The 18,640-nt window shown below is 43.3% G+C and overlaps 1 protein-coding gene across 4 annotated transcripts in view; it reads right to left on the reverse strand.

Annotated features, from left to right (window-relative positions):
- TDRD12 (tudor domain containing 12) overlaps nucleotides 1-18,640 on the reverse strand; it is an 81,064-nt gene that overhangs the window by 5,470 nt on the left and 56,954 nt on the right. For all 4 annotated transcript variants that reach the window (XM_059905022.1, XM_059905021.1, XM_059905024.1 and 1 more), the window contains 4 exons: nucleotides 8,539-8,726; nucleotides 7,604-7,814; nucleotides 6,311-6,403; nucleotides 4,162-4,334 (listed from right to left, as the gene is read on the reverse strand). In XM_059905022.1, the coding sequence (XP_059761005.1) occupies nucleotides 4,162-4,334; nucleotides 6,311-6,403; nucleotides 7,604-7,814; nucleotides 8,539-8,726 (665 nt within the window). The remainder of the gene's footprint in view (nucleotides 1-4,161; nucleotides 4,335-6,310; nucleotides 6,404-7,603; nucleotides 7,815-8,538; nucleotides 8,727-18,640) is intronic.

The following is an 18,640-nucleotide window of genomic DNA, read 5'->3' on the forward strand; positions in this document are numbered from 1 at the left end:
TCCTGGGGTCCTGTTCCCTCCACCTCTCACACTTACACAAGTTCTGACTCTCCTCCGACACCAGCAAACCAGAGCCTCCCCAGCCGCCTTCCCGAGCTCCAGGCTTACACCTTCACTAGCCTGAAACTCGTGTCCAAACCCACTCAGTACCTCCTCCTCTCCGAGCTGGCTGCTCTCAGTCATGAGGGCTCAGAATTATACAATCACACGGCCCTGTGTCTGCCAGCCACTCAGCCCTACGGCTTCCAGGTCTTCAAGCCCCCAGACTCTGTCCTCTTTCCCAGTCCGCTGTAAGAATGGCGCCATCCTCCTCGTCTCTGACCCAGACAAGCATCACAGCCCCCCTACCATCTCCCCAAGTGGAGTCCCTTCTTGGAGGCGGGCTCCCCCCGTAGATCTCCAGGCCTCTGCACGCCCCTCTACCTGTGATTATCACCGAGGTGCGCGGCACTCCTGTGCAACAACCACAGAATCACGTGTGCAAAGGGACTGAGCAGAGTGCTTTGTGCGGAGCTGGGGCTCAGCAGTCGTTGCGGTGTTTCCTATAAGCGATCAATCTGTCCTGATTAAATCGACGGAACTGCAGTCGCGTCTTCATTTTTAAAAGACTATCTTAAAAGTAAGCATGGAGCAATTTTTGTTTCCTGAAAGTGTGTAGAAAACAAAACATATCCTAATTCCACAGGTACCCAATTTTATTAAGATAGAAAACTCTACACACTTAAGGCTATTTTAATCTCTGCCATGTTCTTTGAAATTCTCCTACTGTCAGCAGTAATTCAGGAACCCTTCAAGGTCTCCAGGGGTCACAGCATTAAGTCCACTGGTCAGTTCTCAGTCCTCATTTCATTTGGCCTCACAGCACCTGGCAGCTCATGGCTCCCTGCTCTGCGAAACCCTTCCCTCACCCGCGGTCCTGGATGCCCTCCCCGCCCCCCAGCTCCAGGCTGCTGCTCAGGCTCCTCCCCCATGCCCCCACTGCCCGCCACCCCTCAACATTACAGTCCCGGTGCTCAGTCCCTCGCGGCCTCGTCCAGCATCCCGGCTCTCAATCCCAGGATCTGCCGACCAGGCCCCCTGAGACCACACGCCCACTACAGTTACATTCAGAAACCCGCTGCTCCTCACAACCTCCACAAAACCACCCTAGTCTGAGCCGCTGTCATCCTGTCCTGAACTCTGGGCACAGACTTTGTCTCCCGCTCCGGTTTGTTCTCAACACAGTAGCCCAGAATGTTCTGATTAAGCCGTTCCTCTGCTCAAAACTCTCTCATGGTTCCACCTCCTCCTCCTCCGAGCCCACCCTTGCAATGGCCACAGGGTCCAACAAGATCTGACCTCCACACCTAGATTCTCCCCTTCTTTGCTGCTCTGGTCACTGCACCTTCCTCTCTGTTCCTGGAACCAAGGAATAACCAAGCCTTCCCTCTGCCCACATGGGTCTACGCCTCGGTATCTGCCTGGGTCAGGCCTCACCTCTTGGGTCTTTGCTCACCGTCTCAGACCCCAAACTACCCTGTCTTCCCTTCTGTGTTAATCAGCTCCATCTCACATACCACCACATTATCCACTATGTATTTCTGTAACCTGTTTATCGTTTGTCTCCACTGAAATGTGAGCTGGCCCTTCATCTGTTTTGTTCACTACTGTATCCCCAGTAGACAATCAATAAATATTTGCTGAATAAATGAACAAATTTTAAAATTTCAACTTCACCTATTGGCAACTTCAGTTAAAAGTATTTATCTATTAATTAGGTCAACTGAAACAAAGTTAGACTGAACAAAATATTCCAGCATCCAAAACACACACAGAGCAAAATGGCGGATTAGGAAGCTCCAAGTTCCCATTTCCCCATAGACACACTGAAAGAACCACCAGAAGCTGTGTGAACCACCTTCCTGTTCCCCCACCCCCCCACCCCCAAAACCAGAGAGGGCAGAGCAGACTTCGTGTGTGAAGCCATCTGGGGGATACCTGAGGGACTATAATGCAAGATGCTCACCTCTGTTTCATGGAACTCAGAACACAGGCAGGAAAGCTGTGGGCACTGCTCAGAAAAGGCCACTACAGACCCATGGACACCCGAGGCAAGGTATGACGCAAGGAGACACACAACAGACCATCGAAGGCCTGGAGAAGCTAGGGGGAGACTCACTGGAAATTAGGACATTCAAAAGGGGACTGAGAAAGCCATGTGCAGCCGAGGCAAGACGCACGCTCAGAAAAGTCCTGAGAGGACCCTAAGCTTTCACTTCAGGCTGATTTCTAGCCGAGGACGTGGAGAAAACAGGAACCTTGTACACTGCTGGTGGGAACATAACACACAGCTGTTGTGGAAACAGTTTGGCAGTTCAAAAAATTAAACGTGGAATTGCCGTATGATCCAGAAATTCCAAAAGAGCTGAAAGCAGGAATTTAAACAGATATTTGTACACCAATGTTCACAGCAGCACTATTCACAACAGCCAAATATCCACTACAGATGAATGGATAAACAAAATGCTGTATATCCATACAGTGGAGTATTTTTCAGCCTTAAAAGGACAGAAATCCTGACACCTGCTACAACATGGATGAACCTTGAAAACATTATGCTAAGTGAAATAAGCCAGACACAGAAGGACATATATTGTATGATTCCATTTATATGAGGTACCCAGAACAGGTAAATTAATGGAAGCAGAAAGCAGAACGGAGGTTCCCAGGGGCCGAGGGAATGGGAGAATGGGCATTACGGTTTAATGGGTACAGAGTTTCTGTTGGGATGATGAAAACTTCTGGAGACTGTGGTGACAGTTACACAACAATGTGAACGTACTTACTGCCACTGAATTGTATACTTAAAAAACAGTTACTGTGATAGATTTTACGTGTATTTTACCACACTTTGAAAAAACAAATAAAAATGAGAAATTCTGTTATGTATTATATTTTAACACAATTTTTAAAAAATGCAATTTAAGAAATTACCGTTCACTTTGTTGGCTGTGGTAACAGCACTTCAGTCAAGTTTTTTAAAGGCTTTTGTTGCCCCACATCGTTGCCAACACTTGGTGTTTCCTTTCTCTCATTGCTTGTGGCTATGAAGCGGTATTGCTCCATTGTGGCTTTAATTTACATTTCCCTGATGAGTCATGAGTCTGAGCACCTTTTTGTACATTAATTATTGGACAATTAATGAATTGGACATTGTGAAGTGTCTGTTCAAATCTTTTGCCCCGTTTTCTATTAGGTGTCTGCTATTTCTTCCTGACCGAAAGGAGCCCTTAATGCGAGTCCTTCGGTGGATGCACATGCTGGGTCCATCCTCCCCTCTGGGGGTGGCCAGTGTACTTTCTCAGAGACTTCCACAGCCTCTCATATCCTGCTTGTGGATGTGAAAACTGGTACAACCAATTTGGAAAACTGTTGAGCAGTAGTCTAATTATGACTCAACAATTCCATGCCATTCGTAAGAAATGGAATACATTTATTTGTAAGTGCACCAAAGCACATGTAGGAGAATGTTTAAAGTGCCACTTGAAGTGGCCCAGAACTGGAAATTTCTCCCCTCGACAGAATGCGTAAATAAATTATATTCATACAATGGAATATGACGCAGCCATGAGAATCTATAGGTCTACAGCTGCATGCACAACATGGATGAATTTCACAAATAATGCTGAGTTAAAGAAGCCAGATATGAAAGAGACACATTGCATGATTCCATTCAAAGTACGAACCAGGGAAGAGCCACCCATGCTGTTTTGTGTCTGGAAAGCAGCTGCCCTTGGGGAGGGAGCAGGAGGTGTCTCTGAGTCATGCCCTGTTTCTGATCTGGGGCTGGTTTCTGTGCTCAGAAAATCCACCAAGCCACACTTATGACACGTGTTCTTTTCTGTATGCGTGCTGTCAATAAAAAGCTAACAAAAATTCATTCTGTAAGAGATACAGATGAAATATATTTGGAATTTGTTTTATAATAGTCAAACAAAAACAAAAATGTGGGCTGGGGTTTGGATAAAATAAGACTCCCCAAATACTGGTAATTATTGAAGCTGAGTGATGGGAACGTAGAGACCCATTAAACTATTCTACTTTCAGAGAAAATGTCCCTAACGCTTGTGAGTTACACCGCCACAAGACAGCTCTTCCAAAAGGAGACAAAAATCCACTTACGGGGTCTGGCTCACGCTTTCTTCAAAAGTTGGCACTTTAGCTCCTTTGTATAATTTTTTCAGCTGTTCTACATGCTCTGAGTTATCAATGCCCATTCCCGTTGACAAAATTTCAGCTCGAACATTATAATCAATGACAGAAGTTTTCAAGTTTGCAAGTTTTGTAATGTGCACCTTGAATGAAAGAAAAAATACGTTTGCAGGAATTACACTTAGAACTTTAGATGAGTCACAGACACCTGCACCGTGGCCTCCTGATCTCACTGTGCAACGTCTGATGCACCAGGGCATGTGCCACCACAAGGCCCTCCTCGTTGGAATCTTCCAGAACCCAGCCCCGTACTGGAGAAATATGATCAGCTGTGGGGCTGGGGCCAAGATCAAGTCCTGAGGTAAAATCCCAGACAAGACCCGTCCGTGATGCTGTAACCACACACACAATTCTTAGATCTTTCTGATTCTCCCTCCTGTGCTTTCACCTCTCCTAACAAGAAGGCTCCGGGTCTTCAGATGCCCAGAAAGCGCCCGCACCAAGGCCCTAAATCCTGCGTCCTGGACAGTTTCCTCCACTTGTTTTTTTCTGCAACCAAAACATTCTCATCCATTTCAGTTTACATAAAATTAAGTAAAGCACGAAAATGTGCAATTGTCTGATTCCTGTTGGTGGGAGGTGTGGCCCCAGGACTTTCACGGGGGTCGGAGTAGACCAGGCTCGCGCTGGCTGGGGTGTCTCCCCAGGGAGCGCGGGAATAGGAATGCACTCCCGTCCAGCGACAGCAGAAGAGCCTTTCTCCACTCAGCCTGGGGACCGAGCTGGTGCCGGCGGGAGAAGGCGGCAGGTGTGGGCTCTGCCTCCCCTCCAGCGTGCCATGAACACTGCTACACTTTGGAGCTGCGGAAGCATGTTTGCCAGGTGGGTTTTGGTTTTTTTGCTTCATTCTCTTAGCTATAGTTTTAAAAATCCTTGCTTAATAAAGTTTCCATTTTTTTCTCTGATGAAAAACCACGACAATATTGACTGTTATGACATTGACTAAGACCCCCGAGACCTCTTCATTTACCCGCACTGGTAGTCTCCACCTTCCCTTCTAAAAACCATATTCTCCTCTTACTCTTAAATCTTATACCCAAACTCTTTGTTCCACGTTAAGGCTTTTTTACTCTTATAAAAATAACTTTCAACAAAACAGTTTTAATGAACTGAATTTCTTAAAATCGTATAAATAATCATAATAATTAAGATTTAAGTCTAACAGAGCAAAACTCTGAATTGAAAAGTAAGAGTTCAGGGTGCCAGCAGAGCGGGGATGGTGCCGGCCTCAGCAGGGACGGGCTGAGGCCCCGAGTCACATGTCCTGGCCTCATGCTCAGTCCCACCCACCCCCACAGGGTAGGAGTCTGCTCACGGATGGAATTCCAGTGCCCCGTACAGGTCCTAGCACCCAGTAGGTGCTCAATAAATATCTGGTGGATGGACGAGGTAGGAACCGTGAACATAATAAAATCTGTCTTGGAAAAGCCTGAGGACCGGAATCCTCCACATTACTGACCACTCTAAGATCACTTACAGCTACGCCAGCGCACGGCCGCGCTTCTGCAGGGCGGTTCCTGTCCCAGGGCTTCCCACCTGTGCAGGCAGCGGATCCTGTCCCAGGGCTTCCCACCCATGCGGGCAGCGGATCCTGTCCCAGGGCTTCCCACCCGTGCGGGCAGCAGATCCTGTCCCAGGGCTTCCCACCCGTGCGGGCAGTGGACTGTGAAATCGGATACCAGTGCACAGCCACCACTTGGAAGAGAATTATAAATGGCAGAGACTGTCGCGTGTGCTAACAATAGTTTCATGAAGTTTCTGTCTCGGCTGTATGTGTGACTGTGTGTGATTTACACACACACACACACACACACACACACACACACACACCTGTGAGTGCTGGGTTACAATGTAAAAGGTCCCCTTAAACCAAAAAACCCATGACCACATTCATGACCCAAATAACATGGAAAAAGCTCTCCTTTACACAGAGCCTTTACCAAATAAGCCTCCGTTTATGTGAGGCAAATAGTTATTCAGGCAACAGGTTAGAATAATTTGGATAATTTTAGGGGCCCATTCAAACACATGTTTCTTTTCAAGAAAACTGCATACTTACCATTGGATCAATCCAAACCGTATTTCCTAAAGCCAACATCACTTTTGCATCATGCAGTTTCCCATTAATTTTATGATGAATGTACCTAGTAACCTGCAAAAAAACAAAACACTTAAGTAATTTATCTGAAGCTTTAAGAAAATACTTTATTCTGTATGTGCTCTATAGTTTTTCAAGAAGCTTTTCCATGCCTTTCATTTGAGCCTCACGACCACCCCACGAGGCAGGTTATGGAGGCCATCACACCCCTTCACCGACAAGGGTAACCGTCAGTGGAGACGAATGAGGACAGGTGCAAAGGTGAGTCCCGAGCACTGGGTGTTCCAGCTGCTCCAGAGGACGAGGTCACACACTGGGGCTGAGGGGCCCTGGTCCCCACCAACAGCAGAACTCTCTCTCCTCACTCTCTCACTGAGCTTCCAAAGAAAGAAACATCCATCCTTTAAAGACAGGTTGACAGCTGACAGAGGGGATGGGGGGCATGCACCCACGCTGGGAACCACGTGGTGTGACGAGTCCACAGCACAGACCTGTGCTTGGGACTCACCTCTGCACCCATCCTCATTCAGCTCCACTGTTTATAAGTAAACTTTTTGCCTTGCCAACTGCAATGGCTTCTGTCATATCCTGTTCATCAGACTGTATGAAATTTAGCCTTCCTTTGAAGAATCAGGAGCCTCGTTATGAACAGGACTTACTGCTCTGGTGATGTCCCTGCCGCGCCGAGGGCTGGGCCTCTCCACCCACCCGAGACGGCATGTGCCCCATGTCTTGGTACAGGGAGGCTTCTTCGCCTTCACAGAGCCTTATCCGCTCTACTTGGTGACATCCTAGTTACCCATTCTGAAGGACCCAGAGGGAATGGCCCCTCCTTTGGAAGCTTTTCTGGACTCTCTCTCTCTTTCCTTGCCCATCTTCCCAACCCCAGTGGAATTACCTGGTCCCTCCAGAGAGTGTCCATCACCTATGTGCCCCGTGACAGGGGTATCCACTTTTCTAAGTGCGTACACTGTTTATTCTCTTTAAGTAACAGCCAGTTTATTTTTAGCATAGTGCATATTTTACACCCAAAGTGTGTGAGCACTAATGACGACCATGGCCAATCACGCCCGGCCTCTCTTTGGGCTCAGAGCTAGTCTACACATAGCGCTGTTAAGTGCATTCCTGCCCAGAAACATGAAGCAGTTAACCCAAACCCAATACTCCAAATTCAAATACACCTCAATTCTGTGTATATTCTGGGTTAAATAAATTCTGAAAGTCAACAAAATATAAAAAGCCAAAATAACTCACCTTTGGATTCCATTCAATTTCATTGTCCGCGGGTTTCACTCTACAAACGATAAACTCCACAGCTTGCGGGGGCAGAGTGTGGAAACTTTCTGGGAGGTGAAGCAACTGGTCTCTTGCGATGAGTTCGGTCCTGCCTTCATCTATGAACTTCACAAGGACATTATCCAGGGCCCATGTGTCCTCCTTCTGGCTTGTCTCCAACACCTGAACCCTACAGGACAACAGTGGCCTCGGTCTAACACAGAGACCCAAAGGGACATAATCGTCGCCTCGGCTTCCTCGTTAGAAGCAAACCCCACAAAAGTTCCCTAAACTGCATGGCTTTACTCCATACTAGAAATAAAATAACTGGAGTCATCAAGAGCACTTAGCCATGATTTATTTAATTCAAGTATACCTATGTTGAATAAAGGAAATTCCTTTATCTGACAACACAAGAAAAATTAACATAGCAAATTAAATGTTCCAAGGTTCTCAATCTGGGCTATCACCAAGCGGGGACGGGTGGGGCATTCGAGGGACGTCGGTGCAAACAGGCACACGAGGCAGGATGGAACGCTGACAGCGCCACTTCTTGAGCTGACCTAGCGAACTTACGTAACCTCACCAGGGCTCAGTCTGCTTATCTGTAAAATGGGAACTGTGCCCACCTTATGGGCATTTCGTAAGAATTAAGTGAGTCGATGACGGTCCATATGTAAATGTCACACTGTCATCCACGCTCTGTGCTCAGCAGCCCCAGGGCAGATGAGCCTCGAGAGCACAGCTGAGCCGGACTAGGGTGGGCACGACCCCACCAGCACCCTCCTGGGAGGCAGCCAGGCTCAGTATGTGTACACCGGTCAGATGCACAGAGATGAAAAGAGGAATTCAACGCCACTTGAAGTTACCTTATGCTTCACAACCTCTTGAGATGAAATAAAGAGACATTTTACCTGTGGAAAACTACTTTTTCTGCTAATCCATATAATCCAAATTTCTCCACCTTTTCAACAGTTGTTTTATTACTGGAATCTTCAAAATACTCTTTCATTTCAGCGGTAAGAGTTGCATAAGGATCCAGATGTTTATCAACTACACGACCAAAGTAATTTGTTGCATTCAAAATATAAAAGGGTATTATCTGAAACATAAACAGTAAACATATTCAGAAAACAAACTCACTCTAACACACCATTGTAAAGCACTTGTACTCCAATAAAGATGTTAAAGAAATAAAATAAAATAAAATCCCTTCAAAAAAAACCTCACTCTGAAGCAAAGAGGTATCTGCAGAAGTCAGCACCTGACCTAAGAGCCCAAAGCACACAACAGGGATTTAAAAATAAACTAGGAAACTGACCAAAACACAAAATAAAAACCTTAGCATACACACAAATAATTATAGTTTCACTTTAAATCTAATGGAAGGGGTTTTGGGTAAATATTAGTCTAAAGCTTTATTATTAGTAAGTGTTCCTTTGTTTACTTTTTAACTGCACTTTATAAAAATCCTTAAAAAAAATAGCCTCCTCATCTCTTGAGCCCTTTCTGAAGTATTTCAGTAAGAGCCTGCTGTGTATGAGGCACGAGGGACACAGAGAGGAAGCATGTCCTACAGGGACCCTAAGCAACCATGGGTGGACAGATGTGCCACAGCTGGTGTGTGGTCAAGAAGATAACTCTTCACAGGCAAGCGTACACAGGGTTATTGGCATGTGTCGGGGTGTCGGCGTGCACAGGTATGCAAGAGTACGGAGGAGGCCTTCCAGACGGGGGGCAAACAGTATGCATTAGGGCAGGGAGCCCTGGCTACAGAGCAAGAGTGAGCAGACGGCAGGAGTGAGCAGTGGTTATTTGGTGGGCAGTGCCATCTGGGAGGCAGGGCAGGCAGGGGAGAGGTCAGCCCTTGTGACCAAAAGGTGCTGGATCTCACAGGGCTGACAGCCTGTGGCTCTCCCCTGTGCTCCCCTCCGCCCCAGCTTCATTGCCTGCCCCCCTCACACTCGCCATAAGCCTTGTCCTACTCCACAAACATTCCACATAACTCCTACCTCAGGGCCTTTGCACTTGCTGCTTCCGCTGCCTGGAATTTCTTCCCTAGATAGTCTCATGGCTGGATCCTTCTTATCATTTGGGCCTCAGGGCAGCTGACCCCTCCTCAGAGGGCCCCTCCCTGCCTCTAATTTCCAAAGGGCCCCGTGTCTCCCAGCACACACCGCAGAACTTCACTGCATTTCATCCTCTCCGCAGCACGGTCACCATCTTACTCACTGCTGACCATCCCCACTGGAAGGAGAGCCGGGAGAGGACAAGTAGCACATCTATCATGGTTCCCAACCCAGCCGTCCTCCAGCCCGTGGAGAATCTGCCTCAGTGAACCCCCAGTGCTCTTTTAAGCCGGCCCTCATCTTGGGCAGGGAATTCAGTATTCCTTCTAGCCTGGCACATGGCCTCTCCCAGGGAGTCTTCTCCCCTATGGTTTAGGGGCCCCAACAACCTGGCATCCCAGACAGAAGCCCACTGGGTGACAGGAGTCAGTGGGGAGGAGATGCAGGGGATAGGAAAAACTCTCACTACAATGTTATGAGAGCTTGGCAGGATATAACATACACTCCAACTGCAAATATATTTCCTGAAAGATGCACAAAGAAAAGTAACAGAGAAAATATACTAAGATGCCAATGGTGACTGTTTTAGGATGACAGGAATAAGGGGAGAGTTCCTTTTCCCCCACATTTCCTACGTTAGAAGGCTTTGTGTTCACCACACACTGATGAACAAAGTCCAGGCCGAGCAGGCATCAGTCTGTGGCAGTCCCCTCCACACGGCATCAGCACATCCACGACACACTGAGCTGGCAGAACGGAGGTGGCAAAAAGCAGCTTGTGGACTGGACTCTCCCGACAGAGGGGCAGAGCGTGAGGCCTCCAGATGGGTGACCCACTCGTCCTGGTTCCAGCACCGAACGTCCCGGGTGGCGGGAAACCCCTCAGTCCTGGGCACGTGGGAGGGTCCCTTCTGGCCACACACCTCCCCACCTGTTTCGATTCCCCTCTCACCAGTAATTCAGTTTGTTAAGGTTGCAGGACACAAGGTAAGATACAGAAATCAATCGCATTTCTAAAACAATTAGAAAATGAAGTTTAAGGAAAAACAACAATGACATCCAAAAACATGAAATACTAGGGATAAGTTTAACACAAAAACTAAAAGATCTACTGAAAATTGTAACACATTGCTTAGAAAATTAAAGATGACCTAGACAAATGCAGTGATATACCACGTTAATGGACTAAGAAGACTCAGTACTGCTAAGATGTCAATTCTTCCTGTACTAATCTATAGACTTGAAACCGAGTAGGACCCTGTGGGGTCTTCCCATGGCAGACCCCTCCCCCATATCTTCTGCTTTAGCTTCTCTATGAAGTACCCAGGTAATTGTATCTGTGCGTGTTTCCTGAGTTGTTTTACAGATGTGAAAACCCCACACCAAATAGAAGATGTTAACTACTTGATGACCAATGAGCACATAGCCCCCAGGCCTACTGGGGCCTAAGGATTGATAATGTTAATCCCCGTGACACCACTCTGTTATCTCACCATCAACCAATCAGAGAATTGTGCAGGAGCTGATCACCTACCCTCTCACTCCCCATCCCTCACCTGGCCTTAAAAATGCTTTCCTGAAACCCACTGGGGAGTTGGGGGTTTTTAAAGCATGAGCCACTCGTTCTCCTTGTATTGGCACCTTACAATAAACGCTGAACTTCCTTCACTACAACCTGGTGTCAGTAGAGTGGCTTTACCATGCACACAGGCAAGTGGACCCAAGGTTGGTTCGGTATCAGACTCAATGAAATGCCAATCAAAATCCCACCAGGATTCTAAGTATAATAGATATTGGTAACCTGAGTCTAAAATTTTATATGGACATGCAAAGTAATAGTCAAAAGGATACCGAAGAAGACAGGCAAAGTTGGAAGACTTACCCACCAGTTTTCAAGATTATAAAGCTACAGTAATCAAACCAGTGTGATACTGTATAAGGACAAAGCAACCAAGGAGCAGAATAAAGAATTCAGAAATCAGGACTTCCCTGGTGGTCTAGTGGTTAAGAATCTGCCTTCCAATGCAGCGGACGCAGGTTCGATCCCTGGTCAAGGAACTAAGAACCCACATGTGAGGGGGGCAACTAAGCCTGCGTGCTCTAGAGCCTGCGTACCACACCTAGGGAGCCCACGCACTGCAACAAAGAGCTTGCGTGCTGCAACTAAGACCTGACACAGCCAAATAAATAAATAAATAGTAAAAAAAGAATTCAGAAATCACATATATGGTCTCCTAATTTTTGTCAAAGGTGCCAATGTAACTTAGGGGAAGAAGAAGGTCTTTATAGTAAATGATGCTGGAGCAACCAATTATCCAGAAGAAAAAACCTTGCCTCCTTTTAAAAAACTCTGCCACATACAAAAGTTAACTTGAGATGCATCACAGAGCTAAATGTAAAACTATACAGCTTCTAGAATAAAAACGCTGGGAAAAATCTTTGCAACCATATGGTAGGCAAAGATTTCTTATGGCATGAAAAGCACAAAATACAAAATAAAAAAGTAAAAAACTAGGCTTCATCAAAATTAAAAACTTTTGCTTTTCCATTGGGAGAAAACATTTACAATATATCTGACAAAGGATATCTAGAATATATAAAGAACTGTTAAAATTCAACAGGAAGGAAACCCAAATAAAAAATGGGCAAAAATTCTAAACAGAAAGTTAACAAAAGAAGAGATACAAATGGCCAGTAAGCAGTGGAAAGATGTCTAAGATTCTTTATCACCAGGGTAACACAAATAAGATACCAGTGCAAATGCAACAGAGTGGCAAAAATTACAGACTGAGAATACCAAGTACTGATGAGAATGTGGACCAGCTGGAATTCTTGCATGCAGTGCTGGTCAGAATGTGAAATGGTACCACCTCTTTGGAAAACTGTTTGGCAGTTTCTTACAAACATACACTTATCATATGACTCAGCAATTCCACTCCTAGGTCTTACTCAAGAGAAAAGAAAATGTACTGTCAAAGATGTAACACAAATGATCAAAGCAGCCAGAAACTGTCAACAACCCAAATGTCCACCGATCTGTGAACAGACAAACACACAATGGAATCCTACACAGCAATAAAAGAGAACAACACAGGCGAATCTCAAAAGTAATACACTGAGTAATAGAAATCAGACTCAAAAGACCACATACTGTACAATTCCATTAATATGAAATTCCAGTAAAAGACAAAACCATAGTGACAGAAAGCAGATACCCTGGGAACCAGGGGTATGGGGGTATGTAATTTAAAAACTCCCTGCAAACAAAAGTCCAGGACCAGATGGCTTCACTGGGGAATTCTATCAAACATACAAAGAACAACTAATACCAATCCTTCTCAAACTCTTCCAAAAGATTGAAGAGGAGGGAACACTCCCAAAGTCATTCTATGAAGCCACTATCACCCTGATACCAAAAGCAGACAAAGATAATACCACAAGATAAAATCACAGGCCAATATCTTTGATGAATATAGTTGCAAAAATTCTCAATCAAATATTAGCAGACTGAATCCAACAACACATAAAAAAGATCATACACCACGATCAAGCTGGATTCATCCCAGGGTCACAAGGATGGTTCAACATACGCAAATCAATAAATGTGATACACTCCATCAACAAAAGTAAAGATAAAAACCACATATGGTCATCTCAATAGATGTAGAAAAAGCATTTGATAAAATTCAACATCCGTTCATGATAAAAACTCTTACTAAAGTGGTACAGAGGGAATATATCTCAACATAATAAAAGCTATTTATGACACATCCACAGCCAACATAATACTCAATGGTAAAAGCTGAAAGCCTTCCCGTTAAAATCTGGAACAAGACAAGTGTGCCCACTCTCACCACTTCTATTCAATGTAGTATTGGAAGTCCTAGCCACAGCAATCAGACAAGAGAAAGAAATAAAAGGTATCCAAATTGGAAGAGAAGAAGTGAAAGTATCATTATAGGGAGATGACATGATACTGTATATAGAAAACCCTGAAGACTCCACACAAAAACTACTAGAACTGATAAATGAACTCAGCAAGGTAGCAGGATACAAGATTAATAACATACAGAAATTTGTTGCATGTCTTTACACTAACAATGAAATATCAGAAAGGGAAAGTTAAAAAAAAAATCCCTTTTAAAAATAAAATACTTAGGAATCAACCTGACCAAGGATGTGAAAGACTTGTATGTTGAGAACTATAAAACACTGATAACGGAAATTGAAGATGATTCAATAGAAATATATCCCATGCTCTTGGATTGGAAGAATTAATATTGTTAAAAATGGCCATACTACCCAAAGCAATTTACAGATTTAATGTGATCCCTATCAAATTATCCATGACATTTTTCACAGAACTAGAATAATCCTAAAATATATATGGAACCATAAAAGGCCCAGAATTTCCAAAGCAATCCTGAGGAAAAAGAACAAAACTGGAGGCATAACTCTCCCAGACTTCAGACAATACTACAAAGCTATGGTAATCAGAACAGTGTGATACTGACACAAAAACAGACATATGGATCAATGGAACAGAATAGAGAGCCCAGAAATAAACCCACACACCTACAGTCAATTAATCTTCAACAAAGGAGGCAAGAATATACAATGGAGAAAAGACAGTCTCTTCAGCAAGTGGTGTTGGGAAAGCTGGACAGCTGCATGTAAATCAATGAAGTTAGAACACACCCTCACAACATAAACAAAAATAAACTCAAAATGGCTTAAAGACTTAAATATAAGGCATGACACCATAAAACTTCTAGAAGAGAACATAGGCAAAACATTCTCTGACATAAATTGTACCAATGTTTTCTTAGGTCAGTCTCTGAAGGCAACAGAAATAAATGTGAAAGTACACAAATGGGACCTAATCAAGGTTATAAGCTTTTGCACAGCAAAGGAAACCATAAACAAAATGAAAAGACAACCTATGGAACAGAAGAAAATATTTGCAAATGATGCGACTGACAAGGGCTTAATTTCCAAAATATACAAACAGCTCATACAACTCTAAAACAAGAACAAAAACAAATAACCCAATCAAAAATGGGCAGAAGACCATTTCTCCAAAGAAGACAAAGAGATGGCCAAAAGGCACATGAAAAGATGCTCAACATCACTAAATATTAGAGAAATGCAAATCACAACTACAATGAGGTACCACCTCACACCGGTCAGAATGGCCATCATTAAAAAGTTTACAAACAATAAATGCTGGAGAGGATGTGGAGAAAAGGGAATCCTCCTACACTGTTGGTGGGAATGTAAATTGGTGCAGCCACTATGGAAAACAGCATGGAGGTTCCTTCACAAACTAAAAATAGAGCTAGCATATGATCCAGCAATCCCACTCCTGGGCATATATCCAGAGAAAACTCTAATTCGAAAAGATACATGCACCCCAATGTTCATAGCAGCACTATTTACAACAGTCAAGACATGGAAGCAACCTAAATGTCCATCAACAGATGAATGAATAAAGAAGATGTGGTATATATACACAATGGAATATTACTCAGCCATAAAAAAGAATGAAATAATGCCATTTGCAGCAACATGGATGGACCTAGAGATGATCATACTGAGTGAAGTAAGTCAGACAGAGAAAGACAAATATTATATGATATCACTTATACGTGGAATCTAAAATATGACACAAATGACCTTATTTACATATCAGAAACAGACTGACAGACATAGAAAACAAACTTATGGTTGCCAAAGAGGAAAGGGGGTGGGGGAGGGATAAATTAGGAGTTTGGGATTAGCAGATACAAACTAATACATATAAAACAGATAAACAACAACAAGGTCCTACTGTATAGCACAGGGAACTATATTCAATATCCTGTAATAAACCATAATGGAAAAGAATATGAACAAGAATATATATATATATAGATATATATATATATATATGTATCTGAATCAGTCTTTGCTGTACAACAGAAACACTACATTGAAAATCAACTATACTTCAATAAAGTAAAAAATAAAAATAAAATTAAATAAAAAGAAGGGTCTTGGTTAGAGGGGTTCTGGGAAGGTGGCCGCAGTGAGCTGTTATATTTTTTGACTCTCTCTGAATCCCCCACATAAAGACAGACAGAGCAGTGAGACAGCAAAGCCAAAGCCAGGGACATACTGCAACAAAACGTAATTAACAAAATATCCCCATGGACCCCAAAATAAAAGCAGATGAGGATGATAACATAGGAGAAACTCCAGGTGACCCTGGGTTTGGCACTGACTCTTTGGATACAACGACAAAAGCACAATCTGTGATAGAAAAAATTGGAAAGTTGGACTTCATTAAAATTAAAAATTTCTGCTGTCCAAATGACACTATAATCATCTTTTAGTATCCATGGAGGATTGGTTCCAGGACCCCCTGTGAATACCAAAATTCTTGGATGCTTAAGTCCCTTACATAAAATGGTGTAAGAATTTGCATATAACCTAAGGACAGCCTAAGGATATACTTTAAATCATCTCTAGATTATTCATAATACCTAATACAATGTAAATGCTATGTAAATAGTTGTAAATACAATGCAAATGCTATGTAAATAGTTGCTGGACCACTGCAAATTCAAGTCTTGCTTGCCAAATATTTTAGATTTGAGGTTGGTTGAATCCACGGATAACAGGAGCTGACTATATAAAGAAAATGAAAAGACAAGCCAATGGCTGGGAGAAAATTTTTACGAAACACATATCTGATAAGACTAGTATCCAAAATATACAAAGAACTCTTAAAACTCAATAATAAGAAAACAAACAACTCAATTAAAAACTGGGCAAAAATCCTGAACATATTATCTCACAGATATTTCAGCAAAGAAGACATACAGCTGATAAATAAGCATATGAAAAGGTGCTCAACATCACATGTCATCAGGGAATTGCAAATTAAGACAATGAGATACCACTACACACCTAATTGAATGGCTAAGATCTAAAACACTGACAACGTCAAATACTGGCAAGGATGTGGAACAACAAGAAGTCTCATTCATTCATTGCTGGTAAGAATGTAAAATGGTATAGTCACTTCAGAAAACAGTTTTGTAGTTTCTTACAAAGCAAAACATAGTCTTACTATATATAATCACACACAACAGTCACACTCTTTGGTATTTATTTACCCAAATGAGTTGAAAACTTCTGTCTACACAAAAACCTGCACTTGAATATTTATCCTAGCATTATTCATAATTGCCAAAAATTGGAAGCAACCAAGATGTCCCTCAATAGGTGAATGGATAAACAAACTGTAGTATATTCAGCAATAAAAATAACCTATTAAGCCACAAAAAGGCATGGAAGAATCTTAAATGCAAACTGCTAAATGAAAGAAGCCAGTTCAAAAAACCTACACCCTATATGATTGCAACTATATGACATTTTGAAAAAGGCAAAACTACAGAGACGGTAAAAAGATGGGTGACTGCTAGGAATTCTGGGGAAGAGGTAAAGGGATGGACGACGGGTGGAGTGCACAGGGGATTTTCAGGGCAGTGAAAGTATTCTGTGTGATACTGTAATGGTGGATACGTGTCATCATACACTTGGCAAAGTCCATAGAACATACACTACAAGGAGTGAACCTTAACTTAAACTGTAGGCTTTAGTTAATAATAATTATCAGGGGGGCTTCCCTGGTGGTGCAGTGGTTGAGAATCTGCCTGCCAATGCAGGGGACACGGGTTCGGGCCCTGGTCTGGGAAGATCCCACATGCCACGGAGCAACTGGGCCCGTGAGCCACAACTACTGAGCCTGCGCGTCTGGAGCCTGTGCCCCGCAACAAGAGAGGCCGCGACCGTGAGAGGCTCGTGCACCGCAAGTGGCCCCCGCTTGCCACAACTAGAGAAAGCCCTCGCACAGAAACGAAGACCCAACACAGCCAAAAAAATAAATAAAGTAAATAAATAAATAAATAAATAAGTCAGGAGCTCTTTAAAAAATAAATTAATATTAAAAAATAATAATAATAATTATCAATATTGGCTCATCTATTATCACACATGTACCACAATAATGAAAGATGTTAATAATAGGGGAAACTGGTGGGGGGTGCCGGGGGAGAGTACAGGGGAACTCTGTATTTTCTGCTCAGTTTTTCTGTAAAACTAAAACTGCTCAAAAAAATAAAATCTATTAACTTAGATAACAACAACAAAAATAGCAGATGAGTAAAACCCACCCACATCACAAGACCTGCATGGCATCACTGTCTGTGCAGGAAGCAGCAGTGGGAGGTATGAGCTCGTCTGAAAGACTAGGACCAGGAGGATTCCACAAGAGGCAGCAGGTATTCACCGAAAACACGGTGGGCCGGGCTGACAAGGGCAGCTGAACCGGAAGGCTTTCACGCATTCTGATAGTGGGTGAAGGCTGGGCCCCTGTGAAATCTCCTAACTGTCCACCCAGGGACAAGAAAAATGAAGGAAGAAAAAGGCCAGATATACCTGGGTGAGGGGCACAGAGCCAGGGCATCTCAAAATTCTCAGAAACTGTGTTTTCATTTTTTTTTTTTTAACAAGACATGGAAACAACAGAAATGGAAACTCTGAAATTAGAAAAGTTATCCTGACCCACACCTCCTCCTTAAATTTAAGGAAAAGGAATTTTGTCAAAAAATGAGCAACAGCAAAGTATCAAGGTCAAATCCCATGTTAAGTTACAATAATAAAAAAGGGAATAAGAAGCAGAATAACAGTCCCTAGAGACAATGAAGGCCACCAGAAAAACGTACCCACAAAACAGATTAAAACTGTACTCCAATTTCAAAACTAGCTGCCTTTTAGATTAAGAAAATGATATATGATATAAAAGAACCACATAAATCAGAATTTTAAAATGTAGAAATGAGGTGATAGAACTTGGGAAAGAATCAGAAATTAAAGAAAAAAATCATTTCATCAATGAAACC

This window comes from Balaenoptera ricei, chromosome 19, assembly GCF_028023285.1.
Source record: "Balaenoptera ricei isolate mBalRic1 chromosome 19, mBalRic1.hap2, whole genome shotgun sequence".
In the NCBI taxonomy this organism is placed as follows: Eukaryota; Metazoa; Chordata; class Mammalia; order Artiodactyla; family Balaenopteridae; genus Balaenoptera; species Balaenoptera ricei.